The 18,956-nt window shown below is 42.0% G+C and overlaps 3 protein-coding genes across 5 annotated transcripts in view; 1 reads left to right on the forward strand and 2 right to left on the reverse strand.

The window, feature by feature from the left end:
- KCNH5 (potassium voltage-gated channel subfamily H member 5) overlaps positions 1-18,956 on the reverse strand; it is a 543,084-nt gene that overhangs the window by 481,881 nt on the left and 42,247 nt on the right. The window lies entirely within an intron of this gene.
- LOC148525085 (uncharacterized) lies at positions 241-1,885 on the reverse strand. Its single transcript, XM_088471313.1, has one exon. The coding sequence runs from the start codon at positions 1,883-1,885 to the stop codon at positions 635-637; it is 1,251 nt and encodes a 416-aa protein (XP_088327439.1). The 3' UTR covers positions 241-634.
- Positions 7,411-9,052, forward strand: LOC148525086 (uncharacterized). Its single transcript, XM_088471314.1, has one exon. The coding sequence runs from the start codon at positions 7,411-7,413 to the stop codon at positions 8,656-8,658; it is 1,248 nt and encodes a 415-aa protein (XP_088327440.1). The 3' UTR covers positions 8,659-9,052.

The following is an 18,956-nucleotide window of genomic DNA, read 5'->3' on the forward strand; positions in this document are numbered from 1 at the left end:
TCTTACCGCAAATAAATGAGGGAAGCTGTATATATCGTTCGAATGGCGGCACTCCGTAAAAAACAGCACACAAGTCAGTGCATAGTATAAACAACGTTTCAGCGCTTTATTTCGCGCTTTTGTCAAGCCAACATAACATACAGAGACACATTACACTTACCACTATAAATACAAGACAAACCCATCAGCGACGACGACTCGCGGTCCCGAAACCGGAAGTGACGGAGACCGGAAGTGACGTCACATACCCCCGTTGTTATAGAAACCCACAATAGAGACAAAACAACATTACAAATAACACGTGACAACGATAACACAATAACATAGTCGCAATGTGACTGCATGGAATTATCAGGAACTGTATCACTGTTTAACAAACAATCGATAGTTAAATAGATACCATCGATACCTTTAAAGGGGCACAAATAAATTAACATGATCAAACTACATGGTAAAGACTGCCGATAACAATCAAAACCAAATGTAGATATATGTGAAATATAAACATTGTCAATCAGTGCAACAAACTGTGCCTTGCATGATAACCGATCTAATGAATAAGAGGTATACTGCTAACATACTAGTATAATGGATATAACATAACCCAATTGTCAGTTAAATGCATAGAAAATCACTAAATAAAACAATGTAAACCCAGAGTCTCATTCAAACCACGTGGGGAAAGAGAGTCCAATCGCATAATCCACTGAGATTCACATTGCAGTAATCTACGTGCTCTGTCACCCCCCCTCACTAGGGGAGGTACGTGATCAATGATACGATAGCGCAAAGTTGAAAGATTATGATGTTCTGCAGCAAAATGCCTGGCCACAGGCTGCTCGCTAGTGCCCGTAACAAGTGCTGCACGAATGGCAGAACGATGCTGCGCCATCCTTTCTCTGAGGGTACATTCTGTCTTACCTACATAAACTTTGGAGCACGGGCATGTGATAACATAAACTATAAACTTAGTTGTGCATGTCAAAAAATAGCGAATATTGTACTTCTTACCAGTATAAGGATGAAAAAATAATGAGCCTGTCTGTAAAGAACGACAGGTGGTACAATTAAGACACTTAAAACACCCCAATTTTGGAGTGCCCAAAAATGTACTGCCTTTGATGTTAGTTTTACCCAAAGATGTTACATCGTTATGTACCAGAAAGTCCCTCAGATTCTTACCTCTACGGTAACAGGTCATAATCTTAGTATTATGCAATGGTTTTAAATCGTTGTCAGTTGAAATAATAGGCCATAACATTTTGGCCTGTTTGTTGATAACAGGACTCATATTATTGAATTGATTCACCCACAAGTGTTTGTTGCTCAGATTGCTTTCTTTTTTAGGATTGAACAATAACAATCTATCGATTGGTATAGCCAAAGCTTTCGCCTTGGCACAATTAAGAATAGTTGTAGTATACCCTCTCTCTAAAAATTTGTCATACATAGCATCCAGCTGACTAATACCTTCCTCTCTATTCCTTGCGATTCTCAATGCACGTAAAAACTGAGAAAAAGGAAGAGCATTCTTAAGAGGGATGGGATGCGCACTCTGAGCCAACAGTATGTTATTTCTATCTGTGGATTTTACAAACAGTGAAGGAACTAAATTGCCTCCACTATTCGTGATGGTGACATCCAAAAAATTCACAGACTTTGTGTCAGTCGTATATGTAAACTTGACAGGGTTATTTAACCTATTATGGTTCTCAATTAAATCTACAAAAGTTTGTTGAGGACCTCTCCATACAATAAATAAATCGTCTATATAGCGAAAGAAAGCTCTAATGTTACTAGCTACGAGGGAGTCAGAAAAAAACACATCCTGTTCTATAGCGAACATAAAAGCGTTAGCGTACGATGGGGCCACATTGGACCCCATCGCACAGCCCGACACCTGTAAATAGTACGACCCATCAAATGTAAAGTAGTTACGTGTCAACACCAACTCTAAAAGCTCCAAAAACAACTCAATGGAAGGACCTTTGTAGTGTGGATTATTCGTAATCAGCATTTTGGTGGCCTTGAGACCATCACAATGGGGGATACATGTGTATAAACTGCATACGTCAACTGAGCACAGAATGCAATCCGTAGGTAACCCCGTCAATGAAGTTAATGCAATTAAAAGGCTGTTAGTATCCTTCAAATAGGTAGGTCTGGCTTGAACACATGGTTGCAAAATGGCATCAAGATAGGTGGACACGGTCTGAAACAAAGAACCACGGGCTGCGATGATCGGTCTGCCCGGAGGCTTAACCGGATCTTTGTAAATTTTGGGGATTAGATATAAAAGAGGTCTAATAGGAAATTTGACCTCCAAAGCTTTTTTAATCGATGGTGAGATTAAACCCTGTGAACAAGCCAGAGACAACACACTATCCAGCTCTCTTTTAAATTCACACGTAGGATCTTGTGACAATTTCTTATAAGTGGTGACATCTCTGAGCTGTCGCATAGCCTCCTCCTTATAATCACACAAATTCAACACTACAATGGCCCCGCCTTTGTCCGCTTGGCGGAAAACCACATCATCGTACCCTGATAAATTCTTTAAGGCAATTAGCTCATCTTTATTTAAATTCCAATATTTAGGTTTATGACAATTAGGATTGTCCAGTACGGCTCTGTCCAATAGACGTGAAAAAGTTTTTATGGACGCATTATTACTGACTGGATCAAAAGCGGATCTTTCCTGCAATCTGAGAAGTTGTGGAGGCAAATCAGGCACCCTAGAAGCCTTGTCTGAGAAATGCTCTTTGATCTTAATACTCCTATTCAACATATAAGACTCTTTTTTCCACTGTATTTTATCAAAGGGTACCGTCGGAACGAATGATAAGCCCCTACTCAAAACTGAAAATTCACAGTCAGTCAATGTCCTATTGGACAAATTAAAGACTAGATCCTGCGACCGCTGGGTGGTCTTCCTCTCCCTTTGGTTCTGCTTACTTCGGCGGGTACGATGGGGCCAAGATCTAAAAAACGCGCTTTAGCGCGTTTACCCACTGTAGCTTCACCACGACCTTTAGATCGAGATCTTGTGGCGGCATCTGTATCGCTTTCAGTCGTAACTGTATCATCTGAGGTGTCAAATCTTGATCTATCAAGAGTGCGTCTAAACAAAGGACGTTTGTCAGATTTAGAATAAGCTCCAGTTTGCCAGTTATACACCCTCTGGTGCTCGTAATCGAGATCCACCTTCTTTTTCTTCTCGCTCTTAAATCTGATAAGATAATTTTTATATAAATCTAATTGGGAAGCTAATTTAGCTAGCCAATCACATTGATTATCACTCGTTAAAGTTGACAAATGAATATTTTCAAATAAAGTGATTTTTTCTTTAGCCACATCAATCTCCCTTTTAGATTCCTCGATCACTAATAACAGTAGGTCGAACGAACATTTGTTCAAAATCGATGTCCATTTCTTACAAAAATCAACATTATTCCGTCCAATCGTGGGAATATTCTTTACTCTAAAACCACGGGGGATTTTTTTCTCCTTGTAATAATTAGACAGTGTCAACCCATGATAAAAGAAATCAATCTCACGTTTCTTTAACCGTACCAGATCATTAAATAAATCCTGTATTGAAGGAGCTGGAATGTGGTCGCTTGGATTATCAGTGAACAAAATACTTTCAGCCTCAGACTCAGAGTAACTGTGAACAGAGCCCCGTTCTAACACAATTCTGGGTTGAAGATTTTCAGCAGTATCAGCCATCTTTAAGATGCAGCAATTAATCGTTCACACAGAAAGGTGGTAAATATCCAGGCAGCACACAGCAGTCTCGTTATTACTCCCACAATCGATAATATAGTCTCATAAACATGATTTATAATCAGAAAAGGCAGAATCGAATCATCATAAACAAAAAGACACAAAAATATGGTATCTAGGCAACTAAAAAAAGGCCGCAACCAATGTCCATAGGCAAAAATGCAGTCACGTGAAAAAAATGTATATAGCTTGAAACAACATGTAAAGGGGAATTCGACAGATCACTGTCTCCTTTGTAATCGGTGCCTTGATAAATGCTGGGAACAAAAGGATGGCTGCACCACAAGCTGCCCACCGCTCGTCCACTGCACATACAACAGTCCAAAGATCCGGCACTCAATTCATAAAGATGTATACTTGCCGGATGCCCTCCTCAGTCTTACCGCAAATAAATGAGGGAAGCTGTATATATCGTTCGAATGGCGGCACTCCGTAAAAAACAGCACACAAGTCAGTGCATAGTATAAACAACGTTTCAGCGCTTTATTTCGCGCTTTTGTCAAGCCAACATAACATACAGAGACACATTACACTTACCACTATAAATACAAGACAAACCCATCAGCGACGACGACTCGCGGTCCCGAAACCGGAAGTGACGGAGACCGGAAGTGACGTCACATACCCCCGTTGTTATAGAAACCCACAATAGAGACAAAACAACATTACAAATAACACGTGACAACGATAACACAATAACATAGTCGCAATGTGACTGCATGGAATTATCAGGAACTGTATCACTGTTTAACAAACAATCGATAGTTAAATAGATACCATCGATACCTTTAAAGGGGCACAAATAAATTAACATGATCAAACTACATGGTAAAGACTGCCGATAACAATCAAAACCAAATGTCTACATTTGGTTTTGATTGTTATCGGCAGTCTTTACCATGTAGTTTGATCATGTTAATTTATTTGTGCCCCTTTAAAGGTATCGATGGTATCTATTTAACTATCGATTGTTTGTTAAACAGTGATACAGTTCCTGATAATTCCATGCAGTCACATTGCGACTATGTTATTGTGTTATCGTTGTCACGTGTTATTTGTAATGTTGTTTTGTCTCTATTGTGGGTTTCTATAACAACGGGGGTATGTGACGTCACTTCCGGTCTCCGTCACTTCCGGTTTCGGGACCGCGAGTCGTCGTCGCTGATGGGTTTGTCTTGTATTTATAGTGGTAAGTGTAATGTGTCTCTGTATGTTATGTTGGCTTGACAAAAGCGCGAAATAAAGCGCTGAAACGTTGTTTATACTATGCACTGACTTGTGTGCTGTTTTTTACGGAGTGCCGCCATTCGAACGATATATACAGCTTCCCTCATTTATTTGCGGTAAGACTGAGGGCACCCGGCAAGTATACATCTTTATGACTTGAGTGCCGGATCTTTGGACTGTTGTATGTGCAGTGGACGAGCGGTGGGCAGCTTGTGGTGCAGCCATCCTTTTGTTCCCAGCATTTATCAAGGCACCGATTACAAAGGAGACAGTGATCTGTCGAATTCCCCTTTACATGTTGTTTCAAGCTATATACATTTTTTTCACGTGACTGCATTTTTGCCTATGGACATTGGTTGTGGCCTTTTTTTAGTTGCCTAGATACCATATTTTTGTGTCTTTTTGTTTATGATGATTCGATTCTGCCTTTTCTGATTATAAATCATGTTTATGAGACTATATTATCGATTGTGGGAGTAATAACGAGACTGCTGTGTGCTGCCTGGATATTTACCACCTTTCTGTGTGAACGATTAATTGCTGCATCTTAAAGATGGCTGATACTGCTGAAAATCTTCAACCCAGAATTGTGTTAGAACGGGGCTCTGTTCACAGTTACTCTGAGTCTGAGGCTGAAAGTATTTTGTTCACTGATAATCCAAGCGACCACATTCCAGCTCCTTCAATACAGGATTTATTTAATGATCTGGTACGGTTAAAGAAACGTGAGATTGATTTCTTTTATCATGGGTTGACACTGTCTAATTATTACAAGGAGAAAAAAATCCCCCGTGGTTTTAGAGTAAAGAATATTCCCACGATTGGACGGAATAATGTTGATTTTTGTAAGAAATGGACATCGATTTTGAACAAATGTTCGTTCGACCTACTGTTATTAGTGATCGAGGAATCTAAAAGGGAGATTGATGTGGCTAAAGAAAAAATCACTTTATTTGAAAATATTCATTTGTCAACTTTAACGAGTGATAATCAATGTGATTGGCTAGCTAAATTAGCTTCCCAATTAGATTTATATAAAAATTATCTTATCAGATTTAAGAGCGAGAAGAAAAAGAAGGTGGATCTCGATTACGAGCACCAGAGGGTGTATAACTGGCTAACTGGAGCTTATTCTAAATCTGACAAACGTCCTTTGTTTAGACGCACTCTTGATAGATCAAGATTTGACACCTCAGATGATACAGTTACGACTGAAAGCGATACAGATGCCGCCACAAGATCTCGATCTAAAGGTCGTGGTGAAGCTACAGTGGGTAAACGCGCTAAAGCGCGTTTTTTAGATCTTGGCCCCATCGTACCCGCCGAAGTAAGCAGAACCAAAGGGAGAGGAAGACCACCCAGCGGTCGCAGGATCTAGTCTTTAATTTGTCCAATAGGACATTGACTGACTGTGAATTTTCAGTTTTGAGTAGGGGCTTATCATTCGTTCCGACGGTACCCTTTGATAAAATACAGTGGAAAAAAGAGTCTTATATGTTGAATAGGAGTATTAAGATCAAAGAGCATTTCTCAGACAAGGCTTCTAGGGTGCCTGATTTGCCTCCACAACTTCTCAGATTGCAGGAAAGATCCGCTTTTGATCCAGTCAGTAATAATGCGTCCATAAAAACTTTTTCACGTCTATTGGACAGAGCCGTACTGGACAATCCTAATTGTCATAAACCTAAATATTGGAATTTAAATAAAGATGAGCTAATTGCCTTAAAGAATTTATCAGGGTACGATGATGTGGTTTTCCGCCAAGCGGACAAAGGCGGGGCCATTGTAGTGTTGAATTTGTGTGATTATAAGGAGGAGGCTATGCGACAGCTCAGAGATGTCACCACTTATAAGAAATTGTCACAAGATCCTACGTGTGAATTTAAAAGAGAGCTGGATAGTGTGTTGTCTCTGGCTTGTTCACAGGGTTTAATCTCACCATCGATTAAAAAAGCTTTGGAGGTCAAATTTCCTATTAGACCTCTTTTATATCTAATCCCCAAAATTCACAAAGATCCGGTTAAGCCTCCGGGCAGACCGATCATCGCAGCCCGTGGTTCTTTGTTTCAGACCGTGTCCACCTATCTTGATGCCATTTTGCAACCATGTGTTCAAGCCAGACCTACCTATTTGAAGGATACTAACAGCCTTTTAATTGCATTAACTTCATTGACGGGGTTACCTACGGATTGCATTCTGTGCTCAGTTGACGTATGCAGTTTATACACATGTATCCCCCATTGTGATGGTCTCAAGGCCACCAAAATGCTGATTACGAATAATCCACACTACAAAGGTCCTTCCATTGAGTTGTTTTTGGAGCTTTTAGAGTTGGTGTTGACACGTAACTACTTTACATTTGATGGGTCGTACTATTTACAGGTGTCGGGCTGTGCGATGGGGTCCAATGTGGCCCCATCGTACGCTAACGCTTTTATGTTCGCTATAGAACAGGATGTGTTTTTTTCTGACTCCCTCGTAGCTAGTAACATTAGAGCTTTCTTTCGCTATATAGACGATTTATTTATTGTATGGAGAGGTCCTCAACAAACTTTTGTAGATTTAATTGAGAACCATAATAGGTTAAATAACCCTGTCAAGTTTACATACACGACTGACACAAAGTCTGTGAATTTTTTGGATGTCACCATCACGAATAGTGGAGGCAATTTAGTTCCTTCACTGTTTGTAAAATCCACAGATAGAAATAACATACTGTTGGCTCAGAGTGCGCATCCCATCCCTCTTAAGAATGCTCTTCCTTTTTCTCAGTTTTTACGTGCATTGAGAATCGCAAGGAATAGAGAGGAAGGTATTAGTCAGCTGGATGCTATGTATGACAAATTTTTAGAGAGAGGGTATACTACAACTATTCTTAATTGTGCCAAGGCGAAAGCTTTGGCTATACCAATCGATAGATTGTTGTTCAATCCTAAAAAAGAAAGCAATCTGAGCAACAAACACTTGTGGGTGAATCAATTCAATAATATGAGTCCTGTTATCAACAAACAGGCCAAAATGTTATGGCCTATTATTTCAACTGACAACGATTTAAAACCATTGCATAATACTAAGATTATGACCTGTTACCGTAGAGGTAAGAATCTGAGGGACTTTCTGGTACATAACGATGTAACATCTTTGGGTAAAACTAACATCAAAGGCAGTACATTTTTGGGCACTCCAAAATTGGGGTGTTTTAAGTGTCTTAATTGTACCACCTGTCGTTCTTTACAGACAGGCTCATTATTTTTTCATCCTTATACTGGTAAGAAGTACAATATTCGCTATTTTTTGACATGCACAACTAAGTTTATAGTTTATGTTATCACATGCCCGTGCTCCAAAGTTTATGTAGGTAAGACAGAATGTACCCTCAGAGAAAGGATGGCGCAGCATCGTTCTGCCATTCGTGCAGCACTTGTTACGGGCACTAGCGAGCAGCCTGTGGCCAGGCATTTTGCTGCAGAACATCATAATCTTTCAACTTTGCGCTATCGTATCATTGATCACGTACCTCCCCTAGTGAGGGGGGGTGACAGAGCACGTAGATTACTGCAATGTGAATCTCAGTGGATTATGCGATTGGACTCTCTTTCCCCACGTGGTTTGAATGAGACTCTGGGTTTACATTGTTTTATTTAGTGATTTTCTATGCATTTAACTGACAATTGGGTTATGTTATATCCATTATACTAGTATGTTAGCAGTATACCTCTTATTCATTAGATCGGTTATCATGCAAGGCACAGTTTGTTGCACTGATTGACAATGTTTATATTTCACATATATCTACATTTGGTTTTGATTGTTATCGGCAGTCTTTACCATGTAGTTTGATCATGTTAATTTATTTGTGCCCCTTTAAAGGTATCGATGGTATCTATTTAACTATCGATTGTTTGTTAAACAGTGATACAGTTCCTGATAATTCCATGCAGTCACATTGCGACTATGTTATTGTGTTATCGTTGTCACGTGTTATTTGTAATGTTGTTTTGTCTCTATTGTGGGTTTCTATAACAACGGGGGTATGTGACGTCACTTCCGGTCTCCGTCACTTCCGGTTTCGGGACCGCGAGTCGTCGTCGCTGATGGGTTTGTCTTGTATTTATAGTGGTAAGTGTAATGTGTCTCTGTATGTTATGTTGGCTTGACAAAAGCGCGAAATAAAGCGCTGAAACGTTGTTTATACTATGCACTGACTTGTGTGCTGTTTTTTACGGAGTGCCGCCATTCGAACGATATATATATATATATACACATACACAGTATATATATATATTATAAATATATACACACACACACATAGACCAATCCATAATATATACACACACAGACCAATCCATAATGAAGACTGATGACAGAGATTAGCATTACATTGCAAAAGTAAAAAAAGAAAATTTACAAAAATAGTGAAACTAATTATTTAATTCTACTGCAAGTTTAATGCTTCTTTTAATTGTGAAATGCATTCCGTTTAAAGTTGAAAAAGTCTTCCAGGAAAGGGAAGGTATGATCAGTTCCCAACACAGATTTTACACTCAGCAGAAAGTGCATTGCAGTGCAATTACAGAGATTGATTTGCAGCTCCTATTAGTATCAGCGAATGCTGTATGATATTGTCCTTCCCCATTATCGGAATGCATATGCATATTCATGAGCCTCAGTCCGGCATCACCCCCTACTTACACCATGATTACAAAGAGTCTGATGTTTCTGAAAGTGGAGTAAAGAGAACTCCATCTTTATAAATGTCCCTGTTGTGTGTGTGATGTCTTAAACAGTAATAACAACAATACAACTAAGCAAATAAAAATACAAAACATAAATGGTTAAATATTGCACCTGCTAATAGGCCCAATACACATACCCAGGGCAAAACATATTCAGCTACCTTATACAGGGGCACAGAAGGGGATGGGTACAAAGTACATGGGCCTGGGTCTGTTTGGGGACCTGGACTTGATAGGGACAGGCAGCTATGTCTCCAATTGTTGCAGCCACACCCCCTCCAGCAGCAGTGACAGTACATTCACATATTTATGATGATGTACACTCACGTCATCTACATAAATACCGGGGAACGAGATATATCTCATACTGTATACCGGCTTTATACTCTGCCAAGAGTTTACAGGAACACTTAAACAGCCACATCCTATGCCATTATATAAAGAATTTCTCTAAAGAAAACATTCAGGATTACTGCTGACCCATACTAATGTTGCTATTGTTGTGTTATTGCTACCATTTGTTAATAAGCCAATGCAGGGGCAGCTAAGCTTTACTCAGCCGCCTCAGTGATTCTGACTAAGAGTGGTAAAACCATTTAGCAAAGCCAATTTCAAGGGATATGTGCATGAGTGACCCAACTAAAAATATATCTTAAAATATATATAAACCAATCTGTTATAACACTAAATCCACTGAAAGGTGAAGTGAATAACGTTGATTATCTCGTTACAATGGCATGAGTCAGGAGGAGGGATTATATTGTGTTGGAAGCAGGATAAATGGGCAAGTGTAAGGATCTGAGTGACTTTGACAAAGGACAATTGTGATGGCCAGGCGACTGGGTCAGAGCCAGTGGCGTAAGTTCATCCCAGATGCCCGGAGGCCAGTTATAATTTGGTGCCCCCCATGTCACAGCCGCTGACACTGTAATGTAGCGATTTGCATGCAGACAGACTATAGATAGAAGAAGGCAGCAGCTGACGGCATGACATGGAGCTCTCCACTAGTGTATGGTGGCTTCTCAGGTGCTGGGAAGGGGTGCCATGTATAAGGCAGCTGTGACGATACACTCCGGGTACATAGTTACAGCCCTAAGTGGAGTGAATATGTTGTGGACAATGGAGGAGGTGCCGCCTTCAGAGCTGGAGCCCAGCGGCAGGCGCCTCCGTTGTCTCCCATAGTTCTGCCCCTGGTCAGAGCATCTCCAAAACTACAGGTCTTGTGGGATGTTTCAGATATGCAGTAATTATCACCTAACAACAGTGGTCCAAGGAAGGAAAATCAGTGAACGGGCGACAGGGTCATGGGTGCCCAAGGCTCATTGATATTAATGGTGAGCAAAGATTAGCCTGTTTGGTCCAATCCCACAGAAGAGCTACGTTAAAACAAATTGCTGCAAAAAAAGTGATGGCCATGATAGAAAGGTGTCAGAACACACAGTGCAGCTTGTTGCGTAGCCGCAGGTCGGTCAGAGGGCCCACGTTGCATACGTTGGGCACGAGAGCGGACAGGGCAGGGCTCCCAAAAAGGGTGTGTGAGAGGAGACGTAGCACATTGCAGTACGGTGCTACATGGATGCAGACTGGTCAAAGTGCCAATGTTGACCCTTATCCACCCCCAAAAATGCCTAAATAAGGATGCAAGCATCAACACTGGACCATGGAGCAATGGAAGAAGGTGGCCTGGTCTGAAAAATCACATTTTCTTTTATGTCATGTGGTTGGCCAGCTGCGTCATTTACCAGGAGAAGTGATGAGGATGCACTATGGGAAGAAAGCAAGCTGGCAAAGGCAGTGTCATGCTCTGGGTAATGTTCTGCAGGGAAACACTTGGTCCTGGCATTTATGTGGATGTAACTTTGACATGTACCACCTACCTAAACATTGCTGCAGACCAAGTACACCCCTACACAGCAATGATATTCCCTGATGGCAGTGGCCTTTTTCAGCAGGATAATGTGCCATGCCACACTGCAAGAATTGTTCAGGAATAGTTTGAGGAACATGACAAAGAATTCAGGTATTCTCAATCCAATTGAGCATCTGTGGGGATATGACGAAAAACAGGTCCGAGCCATGGAGGTCCTACCTCGCAACTTACAGGACTTAAAGGATCTACTATCTTGGTGCCTGATACCCCAGGACACCATGAGAAGTCTTGTGGACGTCAGAGCTCTTTTGGCCGCACAAGGGAACCAACACAATATTAACAGGTAGTTTTAATATCCAGGAAAGGACTTGATTCTGAATAATAACTTTATCTGAGAAGTATTGACAGTTATGTCCTGGCACAATGGGACACCCCCTCCTTTAAATAGAAAATAGAAAACATTGTTCCTGGAGCACTAAATACAATTACAGCACAAGCTCAAGATTTAAATGGTAAATGCAGAAATGATACTCCATTTTCAGGATTAACAGGATTATGATTCTGATTTTAACCAGCCACCTTCATCACTGTGAATTTAAAGTAGGGTCATCTATCGAGCATGAATGTATAGCAAACATCAATGGTTCAAGGTGGATGGCTATGCCATGAATGGTGGGTTCCAATGTTTCTCTGCCTTTGAAGGGTTTTGAAATTATATTTTGTGTCTATATTTTGCCAGTCTCGGACCAAACTGAATCAGAGATTTTTAACCCAACCTAGGCCTGGACCATACTAATATGGTAATAGTAATTAGGCACCTGTTGCCACCAAAATGTTAACCTCATTAAGCATCCCTGTACATGGCTTCATACCAAAGGAAGAGGAGAGGAGTGCAGCAACAGTGACCTGAGTGTAGAGAGCACCATGACCCACAGGAGATGGGGCACACTGGTCAGGAGCGTCCTGCTCCTCATGATACTGCACCCACACCTGGTGCCTGGATGCTCAGCTCTCACCTAATGCTGCTACCTTTATGGTGTACATAAAGTGAGATGTGACTTCTGCAGCAGTACCGCAATGATCCATTTGCGGGTTACTCCAGCTGCGCCTAAGAGGGCAACATTCAGCAATTAGGGGCACTAAATAAAATTATATCTTAATCCCCCTCAACCTATAAATAGGTGGATATAACAGTTGGTGACCCGGATGTCCCTGTATTATAATTGCACCCTATACATTCAGAGATGTCCATCGATGTTCCAAACCATTGATGACTTTCTGCAGATTATCACCTGCAGTCAATGGCAAGCAATGATAGAGTCTCTCTTAAGGACAACCCTAATTTGAAGCCTACTTTGCACACTGGTAAAGAGATCAAAATAGCCCTTCCTCACATACAAAAAATTTTTTACTTCTGTTATCCTAAACCAGGATAGATATTTTGGGATTAAGGGGCCTATTCATTATCGGGGGCCAATTAAGTTTCCAACTCGCCACAAGTGGATACTTGACTGACCAAAGCAAATCAGCTGTTTCTGCAATCTCTAGTATTACTACCGAAGTACCAGTAATACTTACCCATGCCAATCCTGCCCGATCATGTCATGATTAATGCATGCGTGAGTCAACTTTTAGTTTTTGGAGTTGCTGATTATTATGCTGCCCCATCAGGCCCCTAATAATGTATGAGTCCATTACTGAAAATGGGATGTAGTTATATTGCCGGCAGACGGGATCCTGGGTGTCGATATACCGATGTCGAAATCCCGCAACCCGGCATATTGCCGGCACCGGTATCCCAAAGGAGATCAGGAAACTGGGGTCAGCCTCCCGAACCGCTGGAATACCGAAAGTCCAGGCCGGGTAAGTATGTATGTTCCCCAAGGGAAGGGGGGGTTAGGTTTAGGCACCCCCAGGGGAAAATTAGGGTTAGACACTCTGTGGGAGGGTAAGGCTACAGGAAGGGGGATTAGGGTTAGGTACCCTCGGGGGGACAATAGAGTTAGGCACCCCCTCGGGAGGGTTAGGTTTAGGGTTCGGGAAGGGGGGGTTAGGCACCAAAGGGGGAGCTTTAGGGTTAGGGGAGGGATAGTATACTTACCAGCCTCCGTCGGGGTCTTCACTAGTCGGGCTTCCGACTTAATTGCAACTTTTTCTAGTGCGCTGATAAAAGGAAACATACAATGCATGTTACCAATAAAGCCACAATGTGATCGTTGGCAGTGGCCCCTTTATCTATAGGTATAGAGATATATGCTCTTTAATAGACCACTGGACTGATCTTAAAAAGACTGAAAAAAAAAGTCTACATTTAACATACATTGCTGCATACATGGAATTTTAATAGAACAATGAGGGTTGAATTAATTGAATATTGTAAATGTCACTTAATTGATTTCATCTGCTCTGAAAAGTAACCATTCTCTATGTTCCAATATAAAAATATTCATTCTCATAACTCATTCATTAAAAAACATGGGCTACTATATAATTTCCCAGTCATGCACAAATTTCCTGTTGGGTACAAAATAGTGATGACAATTGACGGCTTTGCTAGCAATGGATCGATGTTTTCCATCATTGGCACTGGCAGTTAGCCATTGATGGTTAGGCTATGAGCAGACGGAGCCCCATACATGCGCATAGCAGAGCCAGCAGTTACCATCGGAGGACAGCCACTCATGTATTACCATCAGTTGCCTCCCATCAATGGAAAATCGCTCACCATCGCCATCAGATTATCAATGATTGCTAACCATTGATGGTCGATGGCCACTCCTAGTACAAAGACTGAGCAACATGGCAGCCAGGAATGTTGTAGATTGTGGTTTCAGGTTTTTTTTTTTAGCTTTGCCAACCTGCTGGAACTTGTGGTTCAAAAACAGCTAGTGAGTCACAGACTATCTACTTTGATCTAGATAGGTCACAATAAGAATAAAACTTTGAACATACAGAGAGAAGGTTCAGTGCTTAATAACGTTCGCTATAAACAATTTACTAAATGCTAATAAGTACAGGCATTACACAGATAAATGTAAATGTGATTACTAATGGCATAGCCATTATATATGTCAAGCCAGGAGAACAATGAACCCATCAAAATCTTTTTTTCTACACAGACATAATGGAATGCACTTTCCTCCACAGTAAAGATCTGCACATTCCCCGTCTTAGCCTGCGCTGTTAACTTGTACAATATTGATGAGCAATCCATTATTTGTTTTTAACTCAAGGTGTTAGTGGAGCAATTAAGTCTTGAAAAGGGCAGCTACTCGTATAACAGCACCTAAGTGGGAATCTTCTCAGCTTGCACAAATCGCTCAAGCTTAACTGCAAAGAAAGTGTTGTTTATCTGGGCATCTGTGGGCCTGTTTCAGAGCCGCTCGTAAGCGGCCGCTCGTTTGTTCCGAGTGATGTTTGCCCAACTGCGAATGCGTACGGATTTTAATACGCATGCGCGAACCAGTCAGTGCGGTCGAAAATCATTTGTTCGCTAAATAGCGAATGCCTGCTATTTTGAGTGACATGAGGAGGCGTATGTGGGTGGTTACAGGGGAAGGTGCTTGAAAACGGGGAGTGGAGATCATAACGCAGGCGTGCTTAAAGGTCAAAACGGGCGTTTTATGGGTGTGCATAATTAATACAGCAGCGTCATTAACCACGTCACTGGGTTATTTTATAGTCAGAGCTGCTCGCAAGATTGTGGTAGGAAGAACCAACCACAAGAATAGCGAGCAGTTCATACGCTGGTCGATGTACTCGATTAATCTAATAAATAGCGGACATGACGTAGGATGCGAGCGGCCAGGGGGCGTAGTTATCCGAAAAACGACCGCAAGTTTTGTTCGCTCATTCAGACATGGAGGCGTCAACAGACCGTAAAGAGCGAACGGTTCATTTGAATAGCCACCCCCTTTTCCTGAACGACCGTCCGCAAATAGCGTCCGGCTCTGAATCAGGCCCTGTATTCGTATACGAATGCCATACGTTACTAAAAGTGTTGGACAACCACACAAAGCCACACATGTATCGAAAACCAAGCAAAATGTCACTTTTTTAAATGTATGACCCACATTTTGTTCCTGAATAGTGGGAGTCCCTGAAATGGAGACAGAGCTCGATTCAGACCCGCTCGCTAGATGCGTACACTTGTTCCCAGCGTATATGCAAATTCGGCACACACCCAGCAAGGCAGGCAATCGCACGGCAAAGCATATGTCCACTATGTCTTGGCATGCGATCGCTTAGTGTATGTAGATGCCCATCTTAAGACGCCCACTTGCGCACGTCATCTACAGGAAATGTATGCAAACATCGTATATCGGGTACCATCAGAAGTGAACGAAGCGCTTGAGGTTGACTATACCCTACCGCAAGCACTGCGAGCACTTCAGTGTAAAATTCAACAGGTGACGTATACAATGACGCTGCCTGTTATTTAGGCACGCCTCTGAAACGCTGTTAAGACGCTCAGGCACGCCTGCGTTCGCACCTCCACTCCCCCGTTCCTAGTGGCCTGCCCCTGTTACCACCCACAAACGGCTTCTCCTGTCACTGGGCTGTCTATACTCGGCGAGAGAACGCTTCCCGATCTTTCGCACTGGTTCTCGCACGTGCATTGCGATGCATACACATGCGCAGAATATGAAAATCGTCCAGCTACGAGCGAACGCTTCTTAGCGACCGGGTCTGAATCAGGCCCTGGGCCAAATGAACTCTGGAGGAATCAGGCTTCCAAAGAGCTCAATGTGCCGAGTTTGCCACTGCACAGTGTAATGACACGCGAATAGAATGTACAGGCATTAATTTAAAAAACAAATATAAAAGTTGTTCCGATAGGGTTACTGACCACTTCCCCGCTCTCAAAAACCAAAGAAAGTACAACAGAGGAAAATCGCTGTATATGTCTAACATGGCAGAAGTCATTCATTAAAAATAATTGGCATACAAAAAGAACAATTTAATCATAAGACATGTGTAAACATAAATCATTTGTGAAATACATAAAATAATAAACCTACACTGAAAAAACATCTATTGATAAACAAGTCACTGTCTAGAAATGTATTTGAAGTAACTATTCTTAGTATAAAGATAAGGGAACTCAGATCTGTGTAACACTAACAATGCTAACTGAAAACTGTACATATCTAGCTAATAAGGGAAAACAAACTTTCTGGGTCCCGATGACATTTATGGGAACCCAGTTATATACTGAAAAAACCCCACATAATTATAGAAGGGGCAGTTTAGGAGAGGATGGGGTCCGTGGGCAGTCCCCTTGTGCTCCCTCTCTCCCTCACCAGCACAGTGGCCTAGTAGACTGTCACTCTTCCAGAGTCCACTGTGCATTTCCTGGAACATGGCACCCGCACAATGTTCACGTTGATTTCTCTACTGCATGCGCAGTTCTTCAAGAAAATGGAGGCTGCTCCATTTTCCTTGTGATTTCTGCAGCGTTGACATGCAGAGGTAATTATAACATATGGGTGCAAGGTGTGCAGTGTAGGCCCCTCTGGACCCAGTGGACTGTGGGCACCCATTCTAGATACGCCTATGGATTACATCTGTAGCAGCAAAAGTATGAAAGGTTAATAGTTTATCAGAGGCATCTGTCCTCCTAGGTTAGGGTTAGGGGCTTGAATTATGAATTTGAGTCCTCAAATGTATTGAATTGAGGCTCACACAGCGGAGTGTAGGGTTAGGTATGCACCCACTGCACATCACGCCATGTCGCTGCTTCAAAATACATTGGCTGACAGAAGTAATGGCAGTATGTGATGAAGGGTTGCCCAAAATTACTCTCCAGTTGTGTCCATTATCAGGGCCGAAACTAGGATTTTTGTCCCCAGAGGCAAGGCCATAATTTGGCGCCACCCCAAAAATAATACAACATAGGGGACGAAAGGGTGTGTGGTTTTGGGACACAGTAATGCCCCTTATCACATATTATGCCACACAGTAATGCCCCTTACAACACATTATGCCACAATAATGCCCCTTATACATTAAGCCTCAGTAATGCCCCTTAAACATTATGCCACAGTAATGCCCCTTATACATTATGCCAGAGTAATGCCCCTTATACATTTATGCCACAGTAATGCCCCTTATACATTTATTCCACAGTAATGCCCTATATAAATTATGCCACAGTAATGCCCCTTACACATTATACCACAGTAATGCCCCTTTTACATTATGCCACAGTAAAGCCCCCTTTACATTATGCCACAGTAAGGTCCCTTACATATTATGCCATGTAAAGCTCCTTACACATTATGCCACAGTAAGGCCTCTTTTACCTGCCAGGGCCATGCGTTGGGTGTGCTCAGGGTGGTGCGGGGCGGGGCTACCACACGCTGGGGAACTGTTAGTACTGCCGTCATTGTAATGTGGCGCCGCTCGCGAACCAATTGGAGCTCACAGACTGGCAGCCTCTGCTGATTGGCTGCCGGTCCACGAGCACTGATTGGCTTGCGTCTGGCACACCATTAGTCTGACGGTGTCTCTGTGCCTCTGAAGGCTGGGATGCAGCAACCTAGCTTCCCGGCACCCCATCAAGTCCAGCACCCAGGTCACGTGCCCCCTTAGCCCCCCCCCTAGTTGCTGCCTGCCATTGTGTACTTCTTAGTGGTTGTTCAAATTAAGTCAGATACAAATACAGGGGTGGGTAAATCATTTCTAAAAAAAAAAAAAATTTTAAATGTAATGATTTTTTAGCTTCTATTTTACTATGAGACTAACTTGAGCTCCATCTATCTGTTCATAACTTTCAAAATAATAACTAGGGGCAGCTATGGCAATAACAGCGACGAATCTGTGGTCCCAAATGAGGGCCCAATATCTACTACATAGGCTCAAGGCGAGCAGAGCCACCAAGAGACATATTGTTGCCAGATACAAGGGGTGCCACGCCATTGGGAATACAGTGCCCTCTTTACATGTCGGCCACTCTCTGAAGGGGGCGTGGCCATGCTGGTTTGGGGGGGGGGTTGCTTACTCAACAAACTTTGCGGTATAATATTTTTTATTATGATAATTTTATTTTACATCTTTAGTGACAAGTTGCATCAAAATTAAAATTTGTCCTCTTCAGCGATTAGCACCTTGGCCAAAATAATACTAGAGTGAACACTAATAGTGCCTGTAATCACCAACTGCCGAGAGGCAAGAACTAGAACAGTGTCTGTAATCACCAACTGTCCAGAGGCAGGAACTAGCACAGTGCCTGTAATCACCAACTGCCCAGAGGCAGGAACTAGAACAGTGCCTGTAATTACCAACTGTCCATAGGCAGGAACTAGCACAGTGCCTGTAATCACCAACTGTCCAGA

This window comes from Taudactylus pleione, unplaced genomic scaffold (genome assembly GCF_031769625.1).
Source record: "Taudactylus pleione unplaced genomic scaffold, aTauple2 ptg000113l, whole genome shotgun sequence".
In the NCBI taxonomy this organism is placed as follows: Eukaryota; Metazoa; Chordata; class Amphibia; order Anura; family Myobatrachidae; genus Taudactylus; species Taudactylus pleione.